The 21,099-nt window shown below is 46.5% G+C and overlaps 2 protein-coding genes and 1 pseudogene across 2 annotated transcripts; all 3 read left to right on the top strand.

The window, feature by feature from the left end:
• Positions 1 to 457: 457 nt before the first annotated feature.
• On the top strand, positions 458 to 8,600 carry LOC134732738 (uncharacterized; annotated as a pseudogene).
• Positions 8,601 to 12,750: 4,150 nt separating this feature from the next.
• On the top strand, positions 12,751 to 13,431 carry LOC129464855 (annexin-2 receptor-like). The gene has a single exon (XM_055246292.2). The coding sequence runs from the start codon at positions 12,751 to 12,753 to the stop codon at positions 13,330 to 13,332; it is 582 nt and encodes a 193-aa protein (XP_055102267.1). The 3' UTR covers positions 13,333 to 13,431.
• A 6,428-nt stretch (positions 13,432 to 19,859) lies between these two features.
• LOC129464856 (annexin-2 receptor-like) lies at positions 19,860 to 20,741 on the top strand. The gene has a single exon (XM_055246293.2). It carries the CDS (start codon positions 20,061 to 20,063, stop codon positions 20,640 to 20,642), a length of 582 nt encoding a protein of 193 aa, XP_055102268.1. The 5' UTR covers positions 19,860 to 20,060; the 3' UTR covers positions 20,643 to 20,741.
• Positions 20,742 to 21,099: the final 358 nt, after the last annotated feature.

Below are 21,099 nucleotides of genomic sequence, written 5' to 3'. Positions count from 1 at the left end.
TCGGTAATTGCGGATTATGGCACAGCCAAGAAAAATACAGGTTTTCTTAAGCCTGAAGCCACTGACTTGAGGGGGGAGAGTAGGAGTAATGCCAGCAGCAGTTTTGTATTTCGTTTTTTGTTTTTATATTCTAGTCTCTAGGCCACAGAGAATGTTGCACCCAGTGCCAGTCGATCCGTCACGGCGCCGCACCTTTCCCTGAACGGAGGGTTTGTGGCTGACATCTCTAGTTTCTCAGAGCCTGGGAGTGATCGCTGGCTGCACCGTTGATGGCGCCCAAAAGAACGCGCATTTGTCTTTAGCGACAGCGCTGGCTTTCGCCTCGTGCCCGCGCCTGAAGGGTCCTAGCGCCGCCAGATTCTCACACTCGCGGGTCCAGCGCCCAGCGCTGCTCCTCCCACCAATCATCGGTTTATCACACGCACTTCATTGGCAGCACTGGCGGGTGAGTTTTCCGATGGCGGCGGCGCTAGTTGGTCTGCATGAAACGTTTCCCTTCTCGCTCCGTGTGTCCCATTCTCCATCCCACGTCCTCCAGTGCCGGCGTCATGGTCGCAGCACCCGGCGTTCCCGTTGGCTCTTTTGCCAGCTGCGCGGAGCCGGCGGTTTTTCTGTCACAGCACTTGTACGGAGTTTCTCGGCGGCCGAACGTTTTTTTTCTCAGAGACGACGGTTTCTTGGTGACAGTGCCGTTGGTTGCGCCGTAACGAATGTTCTCCTTGACAGCCCCAACGGCTGGCGTCACTCACGGGCTCCAGACACCGCCATTTCGCCGAGCCGAGGTCTCTTGGTTGCGGAACTGCTCCTGGCTCGGTGCCTGTATTTTCTCGGTGGCTACAGCCCCCAGGTCGCCGATCTGAGGGCTTCGGAGTACCGGCCGGGCGTGGTGGCTCACGCCTGTAATCCCAGCACTTTGGGAGGCCGAGGCGGGCGGATCAGGAGGTCAGGAGATCGAGACCATCCTGGCTAACACGGTGAAACCCCGTCTCTACTAAAAATACAAAAATATCCCTGTAGTCCCAGCTACTCGGGAGGCTGAGGCAGGAGAATGGCGTGAACCCGGGAGGCGGAGCTTGCAGTGAGCCGAGATCGCGCCACTGCACTCCAGCCAGGAGCGAGACTCCGTCTCAAAAAAATAAAATAATAATAGTAATAATAATAATAATAATAATTTTGTCTAATTCACAGATTATTTGTGAAACAAGATAAAAGAAACCAGAAAAAAAGAGAGAGAGAGAGATAGGCCAGGTGTGGTAGTCTGTAATCCCAGCATTTTGGGACGCTAAGGAAGGCAGATCACTTGAGATCAGGAGTTCAAGACCAGTCTGGCCAATATGGTGATACCCCGTCTCTGATAAAAATACAAAAATTAGGCCAGGCACAGTGGCTCACGCCTGTAATCCCAACACTTTGGGAGGCCGAGCAGACGGATCACGAGATCAGGAGATCGAGACCATTCTGGCTAACATGGTGAAACCCCGTCTCTACTAAAAACACAAAAATTAGCAGGGCATGGTGGTGGGCGCCTGTAGTCCCAGCTACTCGGGAGGCTGAGGCAGGAGAATGGCGTGAAGCTGGGAGGTGGAGCTTGCAGTGAGCTGATATCGCACCACCGCACTCCAGCCTGGGCGACAGAGCAAGACTCCATTTCAAAAAAAAAAAAAATTATGTTATCTAGTTGGCTATAAATAACGGGAAATTATAATAGTCTTTCTAGAGATTGGGCTTTGATATAAAAAATATATTAATACTCAAAAGACTTGGTTAGAACAACATTTTTGTAAAATATTATTTACTCTTAAGTTATAAGATATTTTAATTTACCTAAATTTTCAACTTTTATTGCATCTCAATGTTTTCAGCTTTCTCTCTCTTTATTTTTTATTTATTATTATAATTATTATTATTGTTATCATTATCATTATTTTCTCTCTCTCTTTTTTTTAAGATGGAGTCTCGCTCTGTCACCAGGCTGGAGTGCAGTGGCGAGATCTAGGCTCACTGCAACCTCCACCTCTCAGGTTCAAGCGATTCTCCTGCCTCAGCCTCCCAAGTAGCTGGGACTACAGGCGCACACCACCACGCCCAGCTAATTTTTGTATTTTTAGTAAAGATGGGGTTTCACCATGTTGGTCAGGGTGGTCTCAATCTCTTGACCTCGTGATCTGCCCGCCTCAGCCTCCCAAAGTGCTGGGATTACAGGCTTGAGCCACCGCGCCGGGCCTGTCTCCTTTTTAAGGCCTGAGATAATAACTCCCTCCTTCAATTTTTTTGTCAGCTCCTGTAACTTTTTTCCTTAGGTTTTAACTGTCGTTTGTGGTCTGATGCTAAAAAACACTTCATCTTTAGGATCAAAACGAAACGTTTTCTTCCAATACAACATTCTGTGCTCTTGACTTTTTAAAATATATCTAAATTGTTCTATGAAACCAAAAAACTTCACTTATGTCCTGGGACACACTCTTCTTTGTCTAATTAATTCAAGTGCCCTTTTCGTTAGTTTTGACTTGAAGGTTGTCTAAATGGAATCTCCATATGGAAAAGCATGTACTTTTTTGCCTTTTGGTAGCCAGCCTGAGAATAACATATTTTACATTTTATCAAAATAATTCCTATGTCATTACTAGGTTTTAATTTGCTCAGAAAAACTTAGATTTAAGGAGGCTGAGGCGGGCAGATCACGAGGTCAGGAGTTGAAGACCAGCCTGGCCAACATAGTGAAACCCAGCTCTACTAAAAATACAAAATTTAGCTGGACATGGTTGCGGGTGCCTGTAATCCTAGCTACTTGGCAGGCTGAGGCAGGAGAATCCCTTGAACCTGGGAGGCAAAGTTTGCAGTAAGCCGAGAACGAGCCACGGCATACCAGCCTGGGCAACAGTATGAGACTCTGTCTCAAAAAAAAAAAAAAAAGAAATAAGAAAAAAGAAAAAGAAAAGAAAACTGAGATTTAAAAAAAATTAAGGTTAATTAAGGTTATTATATCCATGTAACTTTCTGTATTTCTTTTAAAGTTCTTGCACTACTAATTTTCAGGGCTTTGACTCCTGAGTCTAAAAAGGTCACAAACTCCCGCTAAATTGAGAGCAATTGAAGCCTCATCTTCAGATCTGGGAGAAGACGAAAATCAGAATAAGCTGCAGTCATGAGACATGGGGCCAGAAATTAAGACTATTCAAACCCTCTAGTCCCAGGGACTATTGAAGAAGAAGTGGGTGTGTAAGCTTGTAAGGACCTATTTTAACAGATAAAAGTAGTCCAGTTTCTCTATAATTTATAGAGAATTTAATTTAAACAGTTGTTTTTTTTTTTCCAGATAAGGTCTGGCTCTGTCACCCAGGCTGGAGTACAGTGGCATAGTCCTAGCTCACTGCAACCTCCACCTCCCAGGCTCAAGCGATCCTGCCACCTCAGCCTCCTAAGTAGCTGGGACTATATATGTGCACCAACACACATGGCTAATTTTTGTATTTTTTGTAGACATAGTGTTTCACCATGTTGCCCAGGCTGGTCTCAAACTCCTGAGCTCAAACAGTCTGCCTGCCTAGACCGCCCAAAGTGCTGAGTTTACAAGTGTGAGCCACCACAGCCAGCCTATAAAGTAAACGTTAATATCAAAGGAACAATGATGCAAAACCAGCATGTGGGACCCCATGTCAGATTAACAATGTTTTCATGGATTATTAACCCATTCTTATTAAAAAATTATGAAAGGTTATGAAAAGGGTTATAAAAGTTGTATCTTATGGTCAAGATGATTAAAATTTATTAGATTTGTCTATAATATTTGAGAAAGATGTAATTGGCTTCATGCTGTCTTTATTAGCTCTTATTGTTTGGGAAAGCAAGTCTCAAAGAGTAAAAGGTTTTGGCTTTTAGTTTTTGAAAACTTTGAGTTACTGCTTAACTAAATGAATGACTTATTTTACAATGACCTGTGATCCTGTTTTGTGATATCAAGTGTTTTAAGTCTTTGATGTTTGACAAACTTTCCAAAATCCAATTCTAAATTCAGTCATTTTTATCTCATTAATTTTTTTTGACATTGAGTCCCCTGAAATCCAAAGAGACATACTTGGCTTAGTTGGTATAATCACACAAGAAGTATTATCAAATATAAAATGATATGTAACCATCTTTGCATTGTATTTATGTAAATGTGTTATTAGTGTTTTAAAATTGTATGAGATTCTTACGATTGTGATATGTCTTGGTCTATGTTTTCAGAGCTAATTATGATTATTATATTCAAATGTCATATATCATAGATATAACCACATTTCTTTGTCAGTTGTGTCTTAAACCATGGCTATTGTAAGACTTTTGTCATCTACAATTATTGTTTTACTTTGATCCTTTCGTAGTGTGTTTTATAATCAGTTATAGAGCTCTGAGACTACTCTTTGTTTTGTTGTTGTTGTTGTTGTTTGTTTGTTTGCTTTTTGAGACAGGGTCTCAATCTGTCACCTATACTGCAGTGTGGTGGCATAATCACTGCTCACTTCAGCCTTAATCTCCTAGACTCAAGCAATCCTCCCACCTAAGCCTACCAAGTAGCTGAGGCTACAGGCACGCACCATACACTCAGCTAATTTTAAACATTTCGTAGAGATAGAGTCTCCCTATGCTGCCCAGGCTGATCTCAAACTCTTGGGCTCAAGCAATCCTCCCACCTCAGCCTCCCAAAGTGCTGGGATTACAGGCATAAGCCACCACACCCAACCTTTTAATACATTTATCGTGTCTTCATTAACAAATACCAAGTGTCTATATTGTACTACATAGTGAACAAGGTCCCAGAGATAAGTAATCAACAAGCAGACATGGACTTGGCCATAACGTGTTTGACACCTTCATGGATTGTAAAAAAAAAAAAAAAAATAGCATGACAACAAATAAATAAAACAGTGTTTATATGATAAATGGTATCAAGAAACTTAATCCAACTTAGTTGAAAAGGTAACTAGGAGGATGCTATATTAGCTACTATAGTAACGATAGAATTGTCACAGGTACTTCCACTTCGATATGAGTAATGCAGTGAACACCACCAAAAAACAAACAAACAAACCTAGGCTAGGTGCAGTGGCTCACACCTGTACTCCTAGCACTTTGGGAGGCCAAGGCAGGCGGATCACTCGAGGCAAGGAGTTCAAGACCATCCTGGCCAACACGGTGAAATGCCATCTCTACTAAAAATATAAAAAAATTTGCTGGGCGTGGTGGCCCACACCTGTAATCTCAAGTTAAGCTGAGGCGAGAGAATCGTTTGAACCCGGGAGGCAGAGCTTGCAGTGAGCTGAGATCACACCACTGTACTCCAGCCTGGGCAACAGAGCAAGACCCTGTCTCAAAAAAAAAAAAAAAAAAGGTGGAGTTACCATCATGAGAGAATATAAAGTACAAAGATTCTAAGATTAGAAAACTTTATTATGGGCCGGGCATAGTGGCTCATGCCTGTAATCCCAGCACTATGGGAGGCTGAGACTGGAGGATCACTTGAGGCCAAAAACTCAAAACCAGCCCAGGCAACATAGTAAAATACCATCTCTAGTAAAAAAAAAAAAAAATTTAATTAGCTGGATGTGTTGGTGTCTGCTTGTAGTCCCAGCCACACAGGAGGCTGAGGCAACATAATTGTTTGAGCCCAGCAGTTCAAGGCTGAAGTGAGCTGTGATGATACCACTGCATTCTAGCCTGAGCTACAGAGTGAAACCTTGCCTCCAAAATAAAAATGTTTGTTACAGCCACGGACAAAGAGAAAGCAATTAATGGCTTTCAGTGAACCAAATGGGAGGTATCTAGACTAAAAAAATCTTGTAGTCTTCTGCCCAAGATGGCCTGCTGGCCTCCAGGCAAACATCATACATGATTAGATAAAGATGGAAGTTTTGATTTGGTTTTGATTGAATTGTTAAACTACTGATGATACAGTGCCCACGTATATGATATTGACTCCATAAATTATCAGGTTGGCCAAAGATGTAGCGAAGGCATTTGTAAGAAAGCTGTAACTGATAACGCTTGATGGTATATTTCTACATTTTCTTCCTAAGTTTATCAGATTAGTTGACCCCTATATCAGCTGAGTTCTTTATTCTCTAAGTTATGACATGCTAATTCTTGCAGGATGTAACATAATATAAATAAAGTGTAAAAGCAAACTACTATAGGCAATCATTTAACCCATTTCCCATTTGTCCTGAGAATACTTGCAAGTGGGGCTTGCAACTGCAGCATTTACCCTCAAATCACTTCAGATTTCTTTTTTTTTTTTCAGATAATATTATAATTGCAGTTTGTGTAAATCAACATTCGCTAAGAAAGTATCACCTGCCTTAACAGTTTTTGTCTGGGGAAGTTGAAAAGAAATAGTACATTCCTTTAAACACGTTGGAGGGAGAAGCATGTCTGCATAAGAGGCTGGACAGCAGGTCTCTGCCTGTGTGACATGGGTCTCCTTTGGGAATGGTCACTACTCTGTGTGTTATACCCATGCAGAGCACTGCCAACTCTCTACAATGCAAGGTTCCATCCACTGTTCACATCTAGAGAGACACATCCAGGCTACATGCTCGAAGAAATGCTAAAGAGGCTGGGCGCGGTGGCTCACGCCTGTAATCCCAGCACTTTGGGAAGCCGAGGCTGGCGGATCACGAGGTCAGGAGATGGAGACCATCCTGGCTAACACGGTGAAACCCCACCTCTACTAAAAATACAGAAAATTAGCCAGGTGTAGTGGCGGGTGCCTGTAGTCCCAGCTACTTGGGAGGCTGAGACAGGAGAATGGCGTGAACCCAGGAGGCAGAGCTTGCAGTGAGCCAAGATGGCGCCACTGCACTCCAGCCTGGGCGACAGAGGGAGACTCCACCTCAAAAAAAAAAAAAAAAAAAAATGCTAAAGCTAGTTTTCTGGGATCACCACTGGTACTTCTCGAATAATACTGGCAGGTAGGAGTTGCTCCTGCTCTCAGGATCCATTCTCCAGACACCTGGAGTCCATAAACCTTTCACCTAACAAGAGCTTTCAATCTTCTGCCTTCTGTATCTATCCTGTCGTTCTCATTCTGTTTCATTTTTTTCACTTCCTGTTGTATAGTTGTATATTTTCCTTTTTTCTAGTAAAAAGAAGCATAGCTTTGAAGGGAAGCTTCCATTCAGACCTTTACTTTTGGTCTTCAAATCAGCTCCTGGAATAAACACAGAGTTAGCTGTGTTCTGAATGATCTCCTGACAGTCTTTACTCTCTCATTAGTAAGACTTGTGAAAACTGCAGCCAGTTCCTCATCTTTGTATTTGTGGCTCCCTTTATAGCCCCTGGAATACGATAGAGTATCAAAACATACTTGCTAAATGTTGGGATCAATCAGATTTTACAATAGTAAACAATGTTTAATTAGATAATTCTATAATTGTATCCACTGATGCTTTGCAAATAGCATGTTTAACTCAGACAAATTCCAGTTACACAGAGGATATGAAAAGGAAAAAAAATCCACAGAAAGAATACAACAAAGAAGGATTCATTTTACATTCGTTCTGATTAAGAATATCTTTCAGTTTATGATAAAATCAATAATGATAATATTGTTAAAAACTGACCTAATTACTTTCAACCAGATACTGTCCAAACATTAAGTTTTTCCATCAAAAGTATCCCTGATAGTTGCGTAAAATGAGAGCACATTTGGCTTCCATTTCGGAGGTGGTTAAAATAAAGGCTACGGGGTTAGATAAATTACAGAGGTTCACACATCTAGAATGCCATGTAACCTCTCTGTAACTTAGCCAGTGGGGCCTGAGACTTCTTGCTATTACACACAAGCAGAAGTGTTGAAATCTTTTTTCTTTCTTTCTTTTTTAGACGGCATTTTGCTCTTGTTGCCCAGGCTGGAGTGCAATGGGGCGATCTCAACTCACCTCAACCTCGGCCTCCTGGGTTCAAGCAATTCTCCTGCCTCAGCCTCCCGAATAGCTGGGATTACAGACATGTGCCACCACGCGCGGCTAATTTTGTAGTTTTAGTAAAGACGGGGTTTCACCATGTTGGTCAGGCCACCACCGAGAAGTGGAGGCACAGAGGTGTGAACAAGAGACCACGTCTCGGCGAAATGGCAGTGCCGGGTGCCTGAAAGGGAATGCAGCCAGCGGGGTTGTCAAGAACAACATTTGTTTAGGCGCGACCAACGGTGCTGTCACCAAGAAACGGTCGACTCTGAGAAAAAAAGAGAAGTTCGGCTGCCGAGAAACTCCGTGCAACAAGTGCTGTGACAGCAAAAGCGCCGGCTCCGCGCCGCTGGCGAAAGAACCAACCGAAACGCCAGGTGCTGCGACTGCGATGCCCAGCACGAGAGGGGCTCGGATGGAGAAAGCCCGGCACCGAGACGAGGAAACTGTGCACAGCACAACTACCAGTTGACACCAACAGGAAGTGTCTGGTCTGCTCTCTGGGAGAAAGCGCTGATCAAAACCAGTAACTCAGTGGGGCGAACCCCGCAGCCACTGAAGAAGTTGCCCACGTGGCAGTGGGGCCAGAGAAACACCGCGATTTGGACGACAGCAGTGGGGATACGACAAAAACATGTACAGAAGTACAAACAGCTCTGCGCTAATATGATATTATATAAGACGTAATATATATTCTATAAAATGTAATATACTAAATATAATATATAACATATAATATAGTAAATATAACATATAGCATATGATATATAATATTAGACTGTAATATATATTATATAAGATGTAATATATTATGTGTAATATATAAAATACAACATATAATATGATTATATAATATATTATAATGTATATATTATAAAATATGATTATATAATATATTACAAATTATATATTATAAATTATGATTATATAATATATTATAATTTATATATTATATAATATAATTATATCTAATAATTTATATATTATATAATATATTATAATTTATATATTATATAATATATTATAATTTATATATTATATATTATATGATGATTTATTATGATATAATAGTAATATTATATGTCATATACTATGTATTATATATTGCATATTATATAATATGTAATATATTACATATTCCCTCTATATATTGCATCTTATATAATATATATTACATATTACATATATATAAATTAGACGGGGGTGGTAGCACTCACCTGTGCTCTCGGCTACTCTAGAGGCTGAGGCGGGAGGATCGCTGGATCCCAGGAAGTCGAGGCTGCGCTGAGCCAAGATGACACCACTGCACCAGCCTAGGCGACAGAGGAAAAAAGAAAAGAAAAAGACAGCAGACTTCCCTAAGCCCGTGGGGGACAGAGTGGGTAGAGCCGGTAGCACTTTGGTGGCACCGAGTGCGCAGTTGGTCGGTCGCTGCACCGTTCCTTTCCCAGCGCCGGCGGTTTCTCACTGGCAACGCCACGCCTTTGTCAGCGCTATGGGATGCTCTCTGGCGGCAACCTTCTTTCCGCCAAAAGTTGTCTTTTGCAACTGCACAGGCATTCGCTACGGGCAGGTGATCGCTGGGTCCCAGCGCCGCTGGTTTCACAACTTCGCGGGTGCCCCCCACCATCCCCAGCCCGCAGCATCATCGGTGAAGGGAGCCTGCGGTTTCTCCGCCGCGCCTTCGCCCGTTGCGTCCTGCGAAGCCAGTGGAATCGGTGGTCACAAGGTTGGTTTCACCAAGTCCGGCGTTTCTTGGCACCGGCACCGCTCTGCGCTTTTGCTGGCCCAGGCCGGTCTCAGCACCGTTAGGTGCTCTCTAAAGGCGACTGTCTGTCGTGGGTAGCAAAGCTGCTATGGGACGACAGTTTTTTAGAAGTTTCTAGTCGAGCCCATCTGGCGGTTTCTGGATCGCGGAACCACTCACTGGTTGCGCGGAGCTGGATGTACTTCTGTGGCCGCGCATGTTTCTCTGTCGTATCCCCCACGGCTGTCGTCCAAATCGCGGTGTTTCCCTGGCCCCACCGCCACGTGGGCAACTTCTTCAGTGGCTGCGGGGTTCGCTCCACTGAGTTGCTGGTTTTGATCCGCGCTTTCTCCCAGAGAGCAGACCAGACACTTTTCTGTTGGTGTCAACTGGCAGTTGTGCTGTGCACAGTTTCCTCGTCTCGGTGCCGGGCTTTCTCCATCCGAGGCCCTCTCGTGCCGGCGTCGCGGTCGCAGCACCCGGCGTTTCCGTTGGCTCTTTCGCCAGCGGCGCGGAGCCGGCGGTTTTGCTGTCACAGCACTTGTTGCACGGAGTTTCTCGGCAGCCGAACTTCTCTTTGTTTCTCAGAGTCGACGGTTTCTTGGCGACAGCACCGTTGGTCGCGCCAAAACAAATGTTGTCCTTGACAACCCCGCCGGCTGCATTCCCTTTCAGGCTCCTGGCACCGCCATTTCGCCGAGCCGTGGTCTCTTGTTCACAGCTCTGTGCCTCCATTTCTCGGTGGCGGGCAGCCCTCAGGCCGCGGATCTGGGAGATTCAAAGTCGCAGCTGCCCCAGTTGCGCCGAGTCTGGCGTTGTCGGATGGGTGCTGCAGGGCTGGGCGGGGGGAGCCCGACGCTCCTCGGAGCCGGTGACAGGGGAGCTGCAGGGGCACAGTCTCTTCCCAGCGCCGCCGCCGCCGCCGCCGCCGCCGCCGCACGGGTTCCGGCTCGGCCTCCAGAACGCAGTCCTGTGGCGGCGCCGCTGGCGTCTCTGCCGCAGGACCCCACGGTTTCGCGCGTCGTTGGCTTCTTGATCCTAGCAAGTTTCGATTTCGCGGCGCCTGGGATTTCCAGCCCCTGTCCAAGTAGGGGAATAGCCAAAATGTGATTTCTCAGCCCAGGCAAGTCCTGACTTCAGACAAACACCGGTCTAGCCCTGGCTGCGATATCTAGGCCGTAGGAAGTCACCGTTTCCCCATGCGAAGGCGAAGTCACTCTGTGACTCATTTGTCAGCAGCTCCGGGTTTCCAGTAGCCTCGGATTTCTAATCATAACAACCATGGGGTCAGCCTAGCCTCAAGTTTCGTAGTCCTAGCAAGTTCCGGTTTCCTCCTGGTAAGACTTGCTTTAGCTGCGCAAGAAATGTTTAACTCCTGTGGAAACATGGGTACCAGCGAATGCGTTGTTTTTTGTTTTTTGTTTTTTGTTTTTTGTTTTTTAAGGTTTAGTGATGACCAGTTTAGCAGTGTCGGGAGCTCTTATACCAAGTTTGGTTTCTCAATATCGAGTCCCGTCTTAGCTATGCTTGTGTGTTTTAAAAGTCCCGTGGAAGTCAGGAAATGCCGGCGAACGCGATTTCTCAGTTTTACCAAGCTCCCTTTGACAATAGCAAGTCCGGCCCATCGAGACTTTTTCCTCCTGTAGACCAAATCGGGATATAGCAGCTACTGCGATTTTTTAGACGTAGCTAAACACGTTTAACCGTGGCCGTTTTTGTTTGTTTGTCGTAGGAAATTATGACAGGAGCAACCTGCAGGGGTTTAGATCTGACAGAAATATTTTAATGGTAGGCATTGCATCGCTTAGCCATATTTGACATTTCTTCTTTGTAGGGTTGGTTCTCTGTAATTTTTGCTTATCTTAAAATTATTTTTGTGTCTTGCTCTGAGCACAACGTTACCGATGTGTTTTTCAGTTTTACTTGCATTTCAGACTTTCATTATTTCACATTTTTATTTTTATTTCAACGTTATGTATTTTTGTTCTACTAATTTTGAGCGTCTCAGATTCGTGCTTTTTGACTTTCATTCTCTCAGGAGCCGGGGAGCCGAGCTCGGTCTTTGCCTCGCTGGTATCAGGTTCCGGGTGCTGTCTGGCGGCTCCGCTTCCTACGCGGAGCTGGCGGTTTTGTATCAGCACGTTTGCCAGTAGCGCCCACTGGGCGTTTTCTCAGTTGCTGCACCCGACGTGACATTTCCCGTTCGCGGGGCCCTTACGTTCTCCGTGCTGTCACTTTCTCGGTCCTACAACCGCTAGTATCTCCTAGGAACTTCCTGAACCCCGTTTTGCGGTGCAGAACGGTGATTGCACCGAGCCGCTGTTGCCACTAGTAATTCTGTGGTACCATTAGCCGGCGCTTTTTCTGTCACAACCCATTATAACGGGTTAAAACATATTAAACCTATCAAACACATTGAACGGATTAAAACACGTTAAAATGCCACAACAGGTTTTTCTGGTACAGCACATTGAAACGGAGTTGGTTCATTCCTCCAAACACGTTGCTTAGGTGTGGAAGCACCGCTCTTTTCTAAGAGCGCGCGGTTTCTCTTTAGCAGCACCCGGTATGCCGCCGAAACGGGTATTCGTTTGGCAATACCAGCGCTATCCGCTAGGTGCCGGCGCTTGCTAAGTCCAACGCGCCGGTTTCTCGTTCGCAAGGTGGTTAGCGCGGAGCCCTAGCGGGACAGTTTTCCGGTGGCAGCAACGCTCATTTCCCGGAAACGGGTGGTTCTTGGCCCTTGCAGCGCTCTTTAATACCTGCGTTCTGTAGCGCTAGTTGTCTGCAAGGTTTGCTTAGTGTCATTTCATTTCGGTTTCTTTTCTCGCTATGTTTTTCTGTCGGGATTACGGTTCGTTTTGGCTCTATGTACTCTCTAAAATGTTATCGTTTTTCATTTGTCTACTAATTTTCGTGCATTTGTTACTACTGAGTTTCTTAACATCTGACTGGCCTCCGCCCACGGGCTCTGGAGAGCATAAATACTCAGGCTGATGTTAGTGCGGCAGACTCTCCCTCCTTGATCAGCGCAAACGTTGGTCTGAGGCTTAAGCGATGGAGCAACATTTTCTTGGCTGTGTGAAGCGGGCTTGGGATGCCGCAGAGGTGGCGCCGGAGCCCCAGCCTCCACCTACTGTGAGTTCAGAAGATCGTGGGCCGTGGCCTCTTCCTCTGTATCCAGTACTGGGAGAGTACTCATCGGACAGCTGTGATTTGGGACTGCTTTCCAGTCCTTGCTGGCGGCTGCCCGGAGTCTACTGGCAAAACGGACTCTTGCCTGGAGTCCAGAGCACCTTGGAACCAAGTACAGCGAAGCCCACTGAGTTCAGTTGGCCGGGGACGCAGAAGCAGCAAGAGGCACCCGTAGAAGAGGTGGGGCAGGCAGAGGAACCCGACAGACTCAAGCTCCAGCAGCTTCCCTGGTGCAGGCCTCCCCATCCCGGGGACAGACAGCAGGACACCGAGGTCTGTGACAGCGAGTGCCTTTTGGAACGCCGCCATCCTCCTGCCCTCCGTCTGCGGCGCCACCTCCCGGGTTTCTCAGACTGCCTGGAGTGGATTCTTCGCGTTGGTTTTGCCGCGTTCTCTCTACTCCGGGCGTGCTGCCCACGGATCTGTGGAGCTAAGCAGCCTTAGATAGCAGCAGAAGGCTTTTTGGATTCTCCTCCTTGAAAAGATTCTCAGCTACCAAACGTCTCCACCTAGAAAATAAAAATACGTTAAGATGTGCTTTCATTGCTGGTCGTCAGTTTTTAAATTCTCTTTTCCCTGACGTTTCTTTCTTGTTTCGCGTCGCTTATTACTTTCAGTTTCCTTGCATTTTACACATTTATATTTATTTCATTAAATATTTCATTCGTATCTGTTTTAACTTTGAGAAATCTATTTTACGATTGTAGAATTCTTAAGAGTTTTTGGCAAATTTAAAATTTATTTGTTTTTTCCATTGTATTTTTAAATCTTATTCCTATTTTTCTAATTATTGCTTTTTAAATATATGGTTTGTTTACACTTAATTTTATATCGTGTCTTTTACGTTATTATAACGTCTTTTTAATTTTAATTGTTAATTTTATTTTTAACAGCGGTCCTTCTTTTTTTCGGTATATCAATTCACTGTGTTTTACACTCAGGAATTTTATTCACGGTCATAAGACTGGGAGGTTTATCAATCTTTGCTATTTCTCGTGGAAGGACCACGCAATTACTTATATTAATACAACTTCACAGATGACCGGTTCTTAATATTACTTATTCTGGCGGGCCAGCGTGGCTCACGGCAGTAATGTCAGCACTTTCAGCGGCGGAGGCATGCGGACTGCTTGAGCTCAGGAGTTTGAGAACAGCCTGGGCAACAGGGTGAGGCCTGTGTCTACAAAAAATACAAAAATTAGCCCGGTGAGGTGGTGCGCACCTGTAGTCCCAGCTGCTCCGGAGGCTGGGGTGGGCGGGTTGCTTGAGCTCAGGAGGTCGAGGCTGCAGTGAGCCGGATAGCACCAAGGCCCTCCAGCAGAGCGCGACCCTGTCTCGAAATAAATAAATAATTGAAAAGATGACTTATTCATGGGTCTCAGGGCTAGCAGTGTTTCCTGCGTCTTTTTCTTTGGAACAGTTTGGCGTGGCTTCTAAGAGAGCTACCAATTACTTAATGGTACCACAACTGGGTTTAGCAATTCCGGTAGGCGCAGCAGGTCCGGCTTGGCCCTGCCTGCTTTGACTGCCTTTTCGGGAGTTTTAAACCTCCTACACTCGGAATATAGCCCTGATTGTGGTTTCTCTGCGTAGCAAGTTCGGACTTAAGCGGAATTAAGTATCGGCTTGTTTCGCCTGCGATAAAGATGCTTAATTCTGCGTTCGAAATATTCTGAGCGAGTCCTGGGTTAGGGATTTCTTAGAGTAACAAGTGCATGCTTCGATTCTAAGTGCCCCCTGTGAATGTGATTTCTTAGCTCTTGCAAGTCCATATTTAGTCGCAACCAGTCCTAGTATAGCCGTGCCTACGACTCCTTAGTCCCAGTAACTTTCGGTTTCATGATGACTTATCCTGCTTTACTTATGCCTGAGTTTCAAATATAGAAGTCCGGGCATGAAGGTGAAGAAGATATTTTAGGAGTAGGAAGTAGCGGTTTAGCAGTGTCTGCAGTCGCTTAGTTAGAAGTCCTGGTGAGACCGAGCAGATATTGATATAGGCCTGACAGCGTTATCACCTCTGTGAAACCACATCGTTTAGAAGTGTTTGCATTCTCTTCTTTGTAGAGTCCATTTTTCCATGTTTTGCTTAGTTTTGGATTTTCATTTGATGAATCTTCCCAAAGGTATTGTTTTCAGTGTGTATGTGTGTGTGTGTGTGTGTGTGTGTGTCTGTGTGTGTCTGTGTGTGTTTCAGCTAACTTGTCCTTTAACAAAAATTGTTCCTAATTTTTGTTTTGCTGACCCTCAGCTTTATGCTGCCTGGTTTGCGCTGGCCTATAATCGCCGGAACTAAATATTCTACTCTGTTGGCCTAACTGGCCTTTCGTCGATGGCATTACTGCTAGTTTTGCCCCTCTAGGGGCTCCTCGGTGGTAGCACTGCCGGTTGCTTCTGTGAGACTTGCTAGAGCCCAGGACGCTGAAGTGCTGGGTGACCCCGTTTCGGTGCAACCACTCCGAAGGTTCTCGGTTTATCCGGCTGTGTTTTGGAACAAATGCCAATTCTTTCTGGGAGCAAGTGTCTCTCAGTCGCGTTCCTGGCTGTTTTCTTCAAAAGCAGCCGTTTCTCCTGGTAGCACCGCTTGTTGGCGACGGCGGATTCTTTTCCGTGGCAGTGCTGGTCGTTTCATGGAGTGGCCGGTTTCTCACTCGCACGGTGTCGGCTGGCAGTTATTCCGTGGAGGCGCAGCTCTCAGCCGCTTCCCTTGGTTCTCGGTGTCGGCTGTCCCTGTAGCGGCGTTTGCGGCGGTATTTCTGTCACAATCGAGTCTGTGTTTTTTCGATGACAACGCCATTCATTTCTCTAAACCAGGCTATGTCTGGAATTGGCAATTTCTCTTGGTCACAGAGTCCCTGGTTTCGCAGAGCCTGTTGTTTCCAGGTTACTGGACTGCTGTTTGCTCCGTGCGAGCAATGTTGCACCCAGTACCGTTAGGTGCTCCCTGTTGGAGTTTTGAGACAGCGTTTTGAGATAGGTGCCCCAGCACTCCAGACCTGGCACCTGAAGAAAGCATTATCGTTTCAAGCTCAGTAGGGGCAATAGAATGAGTGGTGTTAGAGAAAGCAAGCAGACGCTTGAAGAAAGGGCCACTCCGCAGTAGTTTTTGGCTTTTTTTTTTTTTTTTTCACTTTTTTTCAGACAGGGTCTGGCTGCGTCACCTTGGCTGGAGTGCAGTGGCACAAGCATAGCTCACTGCAGCCTCAACCATCCTGGGTCACGCACTCCTCCCTTCTCAGCCTCATAAGTAGTATTATATTATAATAAATTATCATATATTATATAATATATAAATTATAATATATTATATTATTGTATCATATCCGTTATATATTATATATAATATATTACATATTATATAATATATATTACATCTTATATAATATCATATATGTTAATATTATATAATGTATAGTATATCACATATTATATAATATGCAATATATTACATATTCGCTCCATATATTACATCTTATATGTCATATATTATAAAATATATATTTTATATATATATTATATATATATATATATAAATTAGACGGGGGTGGTAGCACTCACCTGTGCTCTCGGCTACTCTAGAGGCTGAGGCGGGAGGATCGCTGGATCCCAGGAAGTCGAGGCTGCGCTGAGCCAAGATGACACCACTGCACCAGCCTAGGCGACAGAGGAAAAAAGAAAAGAAAAAGACAGCAGACTTCCCTAAGCCCGTGGGGGACAGAGTGGGTAGAGCCGGTAGCACTTTGGTGGCACCGAGTGCGCAGTTGGTCGGTCGCTGCACCGTTCCTTTCCCAGCGCCGGCGGTTTCTCACTGGCAACGCCACGCCTTTGTCAGCGCTATGGGATGCTCTCTGGCGGCAACCTTCTTTCCGCCAAAAGTTGTCTTTTGCAACTGCACAGGCATTCGCTACGGGCAGGTGATCGCTGGGTCCCAGCGCCGCTGGTTTCACAACTTCGCGGGTGCCCCCCACCATCCCCAGCCCGCAGCATCATCGGTGAAGGGAGCCTGCGGTTTCTCCGCCGCGCCTTCGCCCGTTGCGTCCTGCGAAGCCAGTGGAATCGGTGGTCACAAGGTTGGTTTCACCAAGTCCGGCGTTTCTTGGCACCGGCACCACTCTGCGCTTTTGCTGGCCCAGGCCGGTCTCAGCACCGTTAGGTGCTCTCTAAAGGCGACTGTCTGTCGTGGGTAGCAAAGCTGCTATGGGACGACAGTTTTTTAGAAGTTTCTAGTCGAGCCCATCTGGCGGTTTCTGGATCGCGGAACCACTCACTGGTTGCGCGGAGCTGGATGTACTTCTGTGGCCGCGCATGTTTCTCTGTCGTATCCCCCACGGCTGTCGTCCAAATCGCGGTGTTTCCCTGGCCCCACCGCCACGTGGGCAACTTCTTCAGTGGCTGCGGGGTTCGCTCCACTGAGTTGCTGGTTTTGATCCGCGCTTTCTCCCAGAGAGCAGACCAGACACTTTTCTGTTGGTGTCAACTGGCAGTTGTGCTGTGCACAGTTTCCTCGTCTCGGTGCCGGGCTTTCTCCATCCGAGGCCCTCTCGTGCCGGCGTCGCGGTCGCAGCACCCGGCGTTTCCGTTGGCTCTTTCGCCAGCGGCGCGGAGCCGGCGGTTTTGCTGTCACAGCACTTGTTGCACGGAGTTTCTCGGCAGCCGAACTTCTCTTTGTTTCTCAGAGTCGACGGTTTCTTGGCGACAGCACCGTTGGTCGCGCCAAAACAAATGTTGTCCTTGACAACCCCGCCGGCTGCATTCCCTTTCAGGCTCCTGGCACCGCCATTTCGCCGAGCCGTGGTCTCTTGTTCACAGCTCTGTGCCTCCATTTCTCGGTGGCGGGCAGCCCTCAGGCCGCGGATCTGGGAGATTCAAAGTCGCAGCTGCCCCAGTTGCGCCGAGTCTGGCGTTGTCGGATGGGTGCTGCAGGGCTGGGCGGGGGGAGCCCGACGCTCCTCGGAGCCGGTGACAGGGGAGCTGCAGGGGCACAGTCTCTTCCCAGCGCCGCCGCCGCCGCCGCCGCCGCCGCCGCCGCCGCCGCCGCCGCCGCCGCCGCCGCCGCACGGGTTCCGGCTCGGCCTCCAGAACGCAGTCCTGTGGCGGCGCCGCTGGCGTCTCTGCCGCAGGACCCCACGGTTTCGCGCGTCGTTGGCTTCTTGGTCCTAGCAAGTTTCGATTTCGCGGCGCCTGGGATTTCCAGCCCCTGTCCAAGTAGGGGAATAGCCAAAATGTGATTTCTCAGCCCAGGCAAGTCCTGACTTCAGACAAACACCGGTCTAGCCCTGGCTGCGATATCTAGGCCGTAGGAAGTCACCGTTTCCCCATGCGAAGGCGAAGTCACTCTGTGACTCATTTGTCAGCAGCTCCGGGTTTCCAGTAGCCTCGGATTTCTAATCATAACAACCATGGGGTCAGCCTAGCCTCAAGTTTCGTAGTCCTAGCAAGTTCCGGTTTCCTCCTGGTAAGACTTGCTTTAGCTGCGCAAGAAATGTTTAACTCCTGTGGAAACATGGGTACCAGCGAATGCGTTGTTTTTTGTTTTTTGTTTTTTGTTTTTTGTTTTTTAAGGTTTAGTGATGACCAGTTTAGCAGTGTCGGGAGCTCTTATACCAAGTTTGGTTTCTCAATATCGAGTCCCGTCTTAGCTATGCTTGTGTGTTTTAAAAGTCCCGTGGAAGTCAGGAAATGCCGGCGAACGCGATTTCTCAGTTTTACCAAGCTCCCTTTGACAATAGCAAGTCCGGCCCATCGAGACTTTTTCCTCCTGTAGACCAAATCGGGATATAGCAGCTACTGCGATTTTTTAGACGTAGCTAAACACGTTTAACCGTGGCCGTTTTTGTTTGTTTGTCGTAGGAAATTATGACAGGAGCAACCTGCAGGGGTTTAGATCTGACAGAAATATTTTAATGGTAGGCATTGCATCGCTTAGCCATATTTGACATTTCTTCTTTGTAGGGTTGGTTCTCTGTAATTTTTGCTTATCTTAAAATTATTTTTGTGTCTTGCTCTGAGCACAACGTTACCGATGTGTTTTTCAGTTTTACTTGCATTTCAGACTTTCATTATTTCACATTTTTATTTTTATTTCAACGTTATGTATTTTTGTTCTACTAATTTTGAGCGTCTCAGATTCGTGCTTTTTGACTTTCATTCTCTCAGGAGCCGGGGAGCCGAGCTCGGTCTTTGCCTCGCTGGTATCAGGTTCCGGGTGCTGTCTGGCGGCTCCGCTTCCTACGCGGAGCTGGCGGTTTTGTATCAGCACGTTTGCCAGTAGCGCCCACTGGGCGTTTTCTCAGTTGCTGCACCCGACGTGACATTTCCCGTTCGCGGGGCCCTTACGTTCTCCGTGCTGTCACTTTCTCGGTCCTACAACCGCTAGTATCTCCTAGGAACTTCCTGAACCCCGTTTTGCGGTGCAGAACGGTGATTGCACCGAGCCGCTGTTGCCACTAGTAATTCTGTGGTACCATTAGCCGGCGCTTTTTCTGTCACAACCCATTATAACGGGTTAAAACATATTAAACCTATCAAACACATTGAACGGATTAAAACACGTTAAAATGCCACAACAGGTTTTTCTGGTACAGCACATTGAAACGGAGTTGGTTCATTCCTCCAAACACGTTGCTTAGGTGTGGAAGCACCGCTCTTTTCTAAGAGCGCGCGGTTTCTCTTTAGCAGCACCCGGTATGCCGCCGAAACGGGTATTCGTTTGGCAATACCAGCGCTATCCGCTAGGTGCCGGCGCTTGCTAAGTCCAACGCGCCGGTTTCTCGTTCGCAAGGTGGTTAGCGCGGAGCCCTAGCGGGACAGTTTTCCGGTGGCAGCAACGCTCATTTCCCGGAAACGGGTGGTTCTTGGCCCTTGCAGCGCTCTTTAATACCTGCGTTCTGTAGCGCTAGTTGTCTGCAAGGTTTGCTTAGTGTCATTTCATTTCGGTTTCTTTTCTCGCTATGTTTTTCTGTCGGTATTACGGTTCGTTTTGGCTCTATGTACTCTCTAAAATGTTATCGTTTTTCATTTGTCTACTAATTTTCGTGCATTTGTTACTACTGAGTTTCTTAACATCTGACTGGCCTCCGCCCACGGGCTCTGGAGAGCATAAATACTCAGGCTGATGTTAGTGCGGCAGACTCTCCCTCCTTGATCAGCGCAAACGTTGGTCTGAGGCTTAAGCGATGGAGCAACATTTTCTTGGCTGTGTGAAGCGGGCTTGGGATGCCGCAGAGGTGGCGCCGGAGCCCCAGCCTCCACCTACTGTGAGTTCAGAAGATCGTGGGCCGTGGCCTCTTCCTCTGTATCCAGTACTGGGAGAGTACTCATCGGACAGCTGTGATTTGGGACTGCTTTCCAGTCCTTGCTGGCGGCTGCCCGGAGTCTACTGGCAAAACGGACTCTTGCCTGGAGTCCAGGGCACCTTGGAACCAAGTACAGCGAAGCCCACTGAGTTCAGTTGGCCGGGGACGCAGAAGCAGCAAGAGGCACCCGTAGAAGAGGTGGGGCAGGCAGAGGAACCCGACAGACTCAAGCTCCAGCAGCTTCCCTGGTGCAGGCCTCCCCATCCCGGGGACAGACAGCAGGACACCGAGGTCTGTGACAGCGAGTGCCTTTTGGAACGCCGCCATCCTCCTGCCCTCCGTCTGCGGCGCCACCTCCCGGGTTTCTCAGACTGCCTGGAGTGGATTCTTCGCGTTGGTTTTGCCGCGTTCTCTCTACTCCGGGCGTGCTGCCCACGGATCTGTGGAGCTAAGCAGCCTTAGATAGCAGCAGAAGGCTTTTTGGATTCTCCTCCTTGAAAAGATTCTCAGCTACCAAACGTCTCCACCTAGAAAATAAAAATACGTTAAGATGTGCTTTCATTGCTGGTCGTCAGTTTTTAAATTCTCTTTTCCCTGACGTTTCTTTCTTGTTTCGCGTCGCTTATTACTTTCAGTTTCCTTGCATTTTACACATTTATATTTATTTCATTAAATATTTCATTCGTATCTGTTTTAACTTTGAGAAATCTATTTTACGATTGTAGAATTCTTAAGAGTTTTTGGCAAATTTAAAATTTATTTGTTTTTTCCATTGTATTTTTAAATCTTATTCCTATTTTTCTAATTATTGCTTTTTAAATATATGGTTTGTTTACACTTAATTTTATATCGTGTCTTTTACGTTATTATAACGTCTTTTTAATTTTAATTGTTAATTTTATTTTTAACAGCGGTCCTT

Source organism: Symphalangus syndactylus, chromosome 16 (genome assembly GCF_028878055.3).
Source record: "Symphalangus syndactylus isolate Jambi chromosome 16, NHGRI_mSymSyn1-v2.1_pri, whole genome shotgun sequence".
In the NCBI taxonomy this organism is placed as follows: domain Eukaryota; kingdom Metazoa; phylum Chordata; class Mammalia; order Primates; family Hylobatidae; genus Symphalangus; species Symphalangus syndactylus.
Note: the sequence above shows the minus strand (reverse complement) of the source record. Positions and strands in the feature narration are given on the sequence as shown.

Bases quoted from the DNA above. Each gene is read 5' to 3' on its own strand.
- LOC129464856 (XM_055246293.2), top strand. From the start codon at position 20,061: ATGGAGCAACATTTTCTTGGCTGTGTGAAGCGGGCTTGGGATGCCGCA.
- LOC129464855 (XM_055246292.2), top strand. From the start codon at position 12,751: ATGGAGCAACATTTTCTTGGCTGTGTGAAGCGGGCTTGGGATGCCGCA.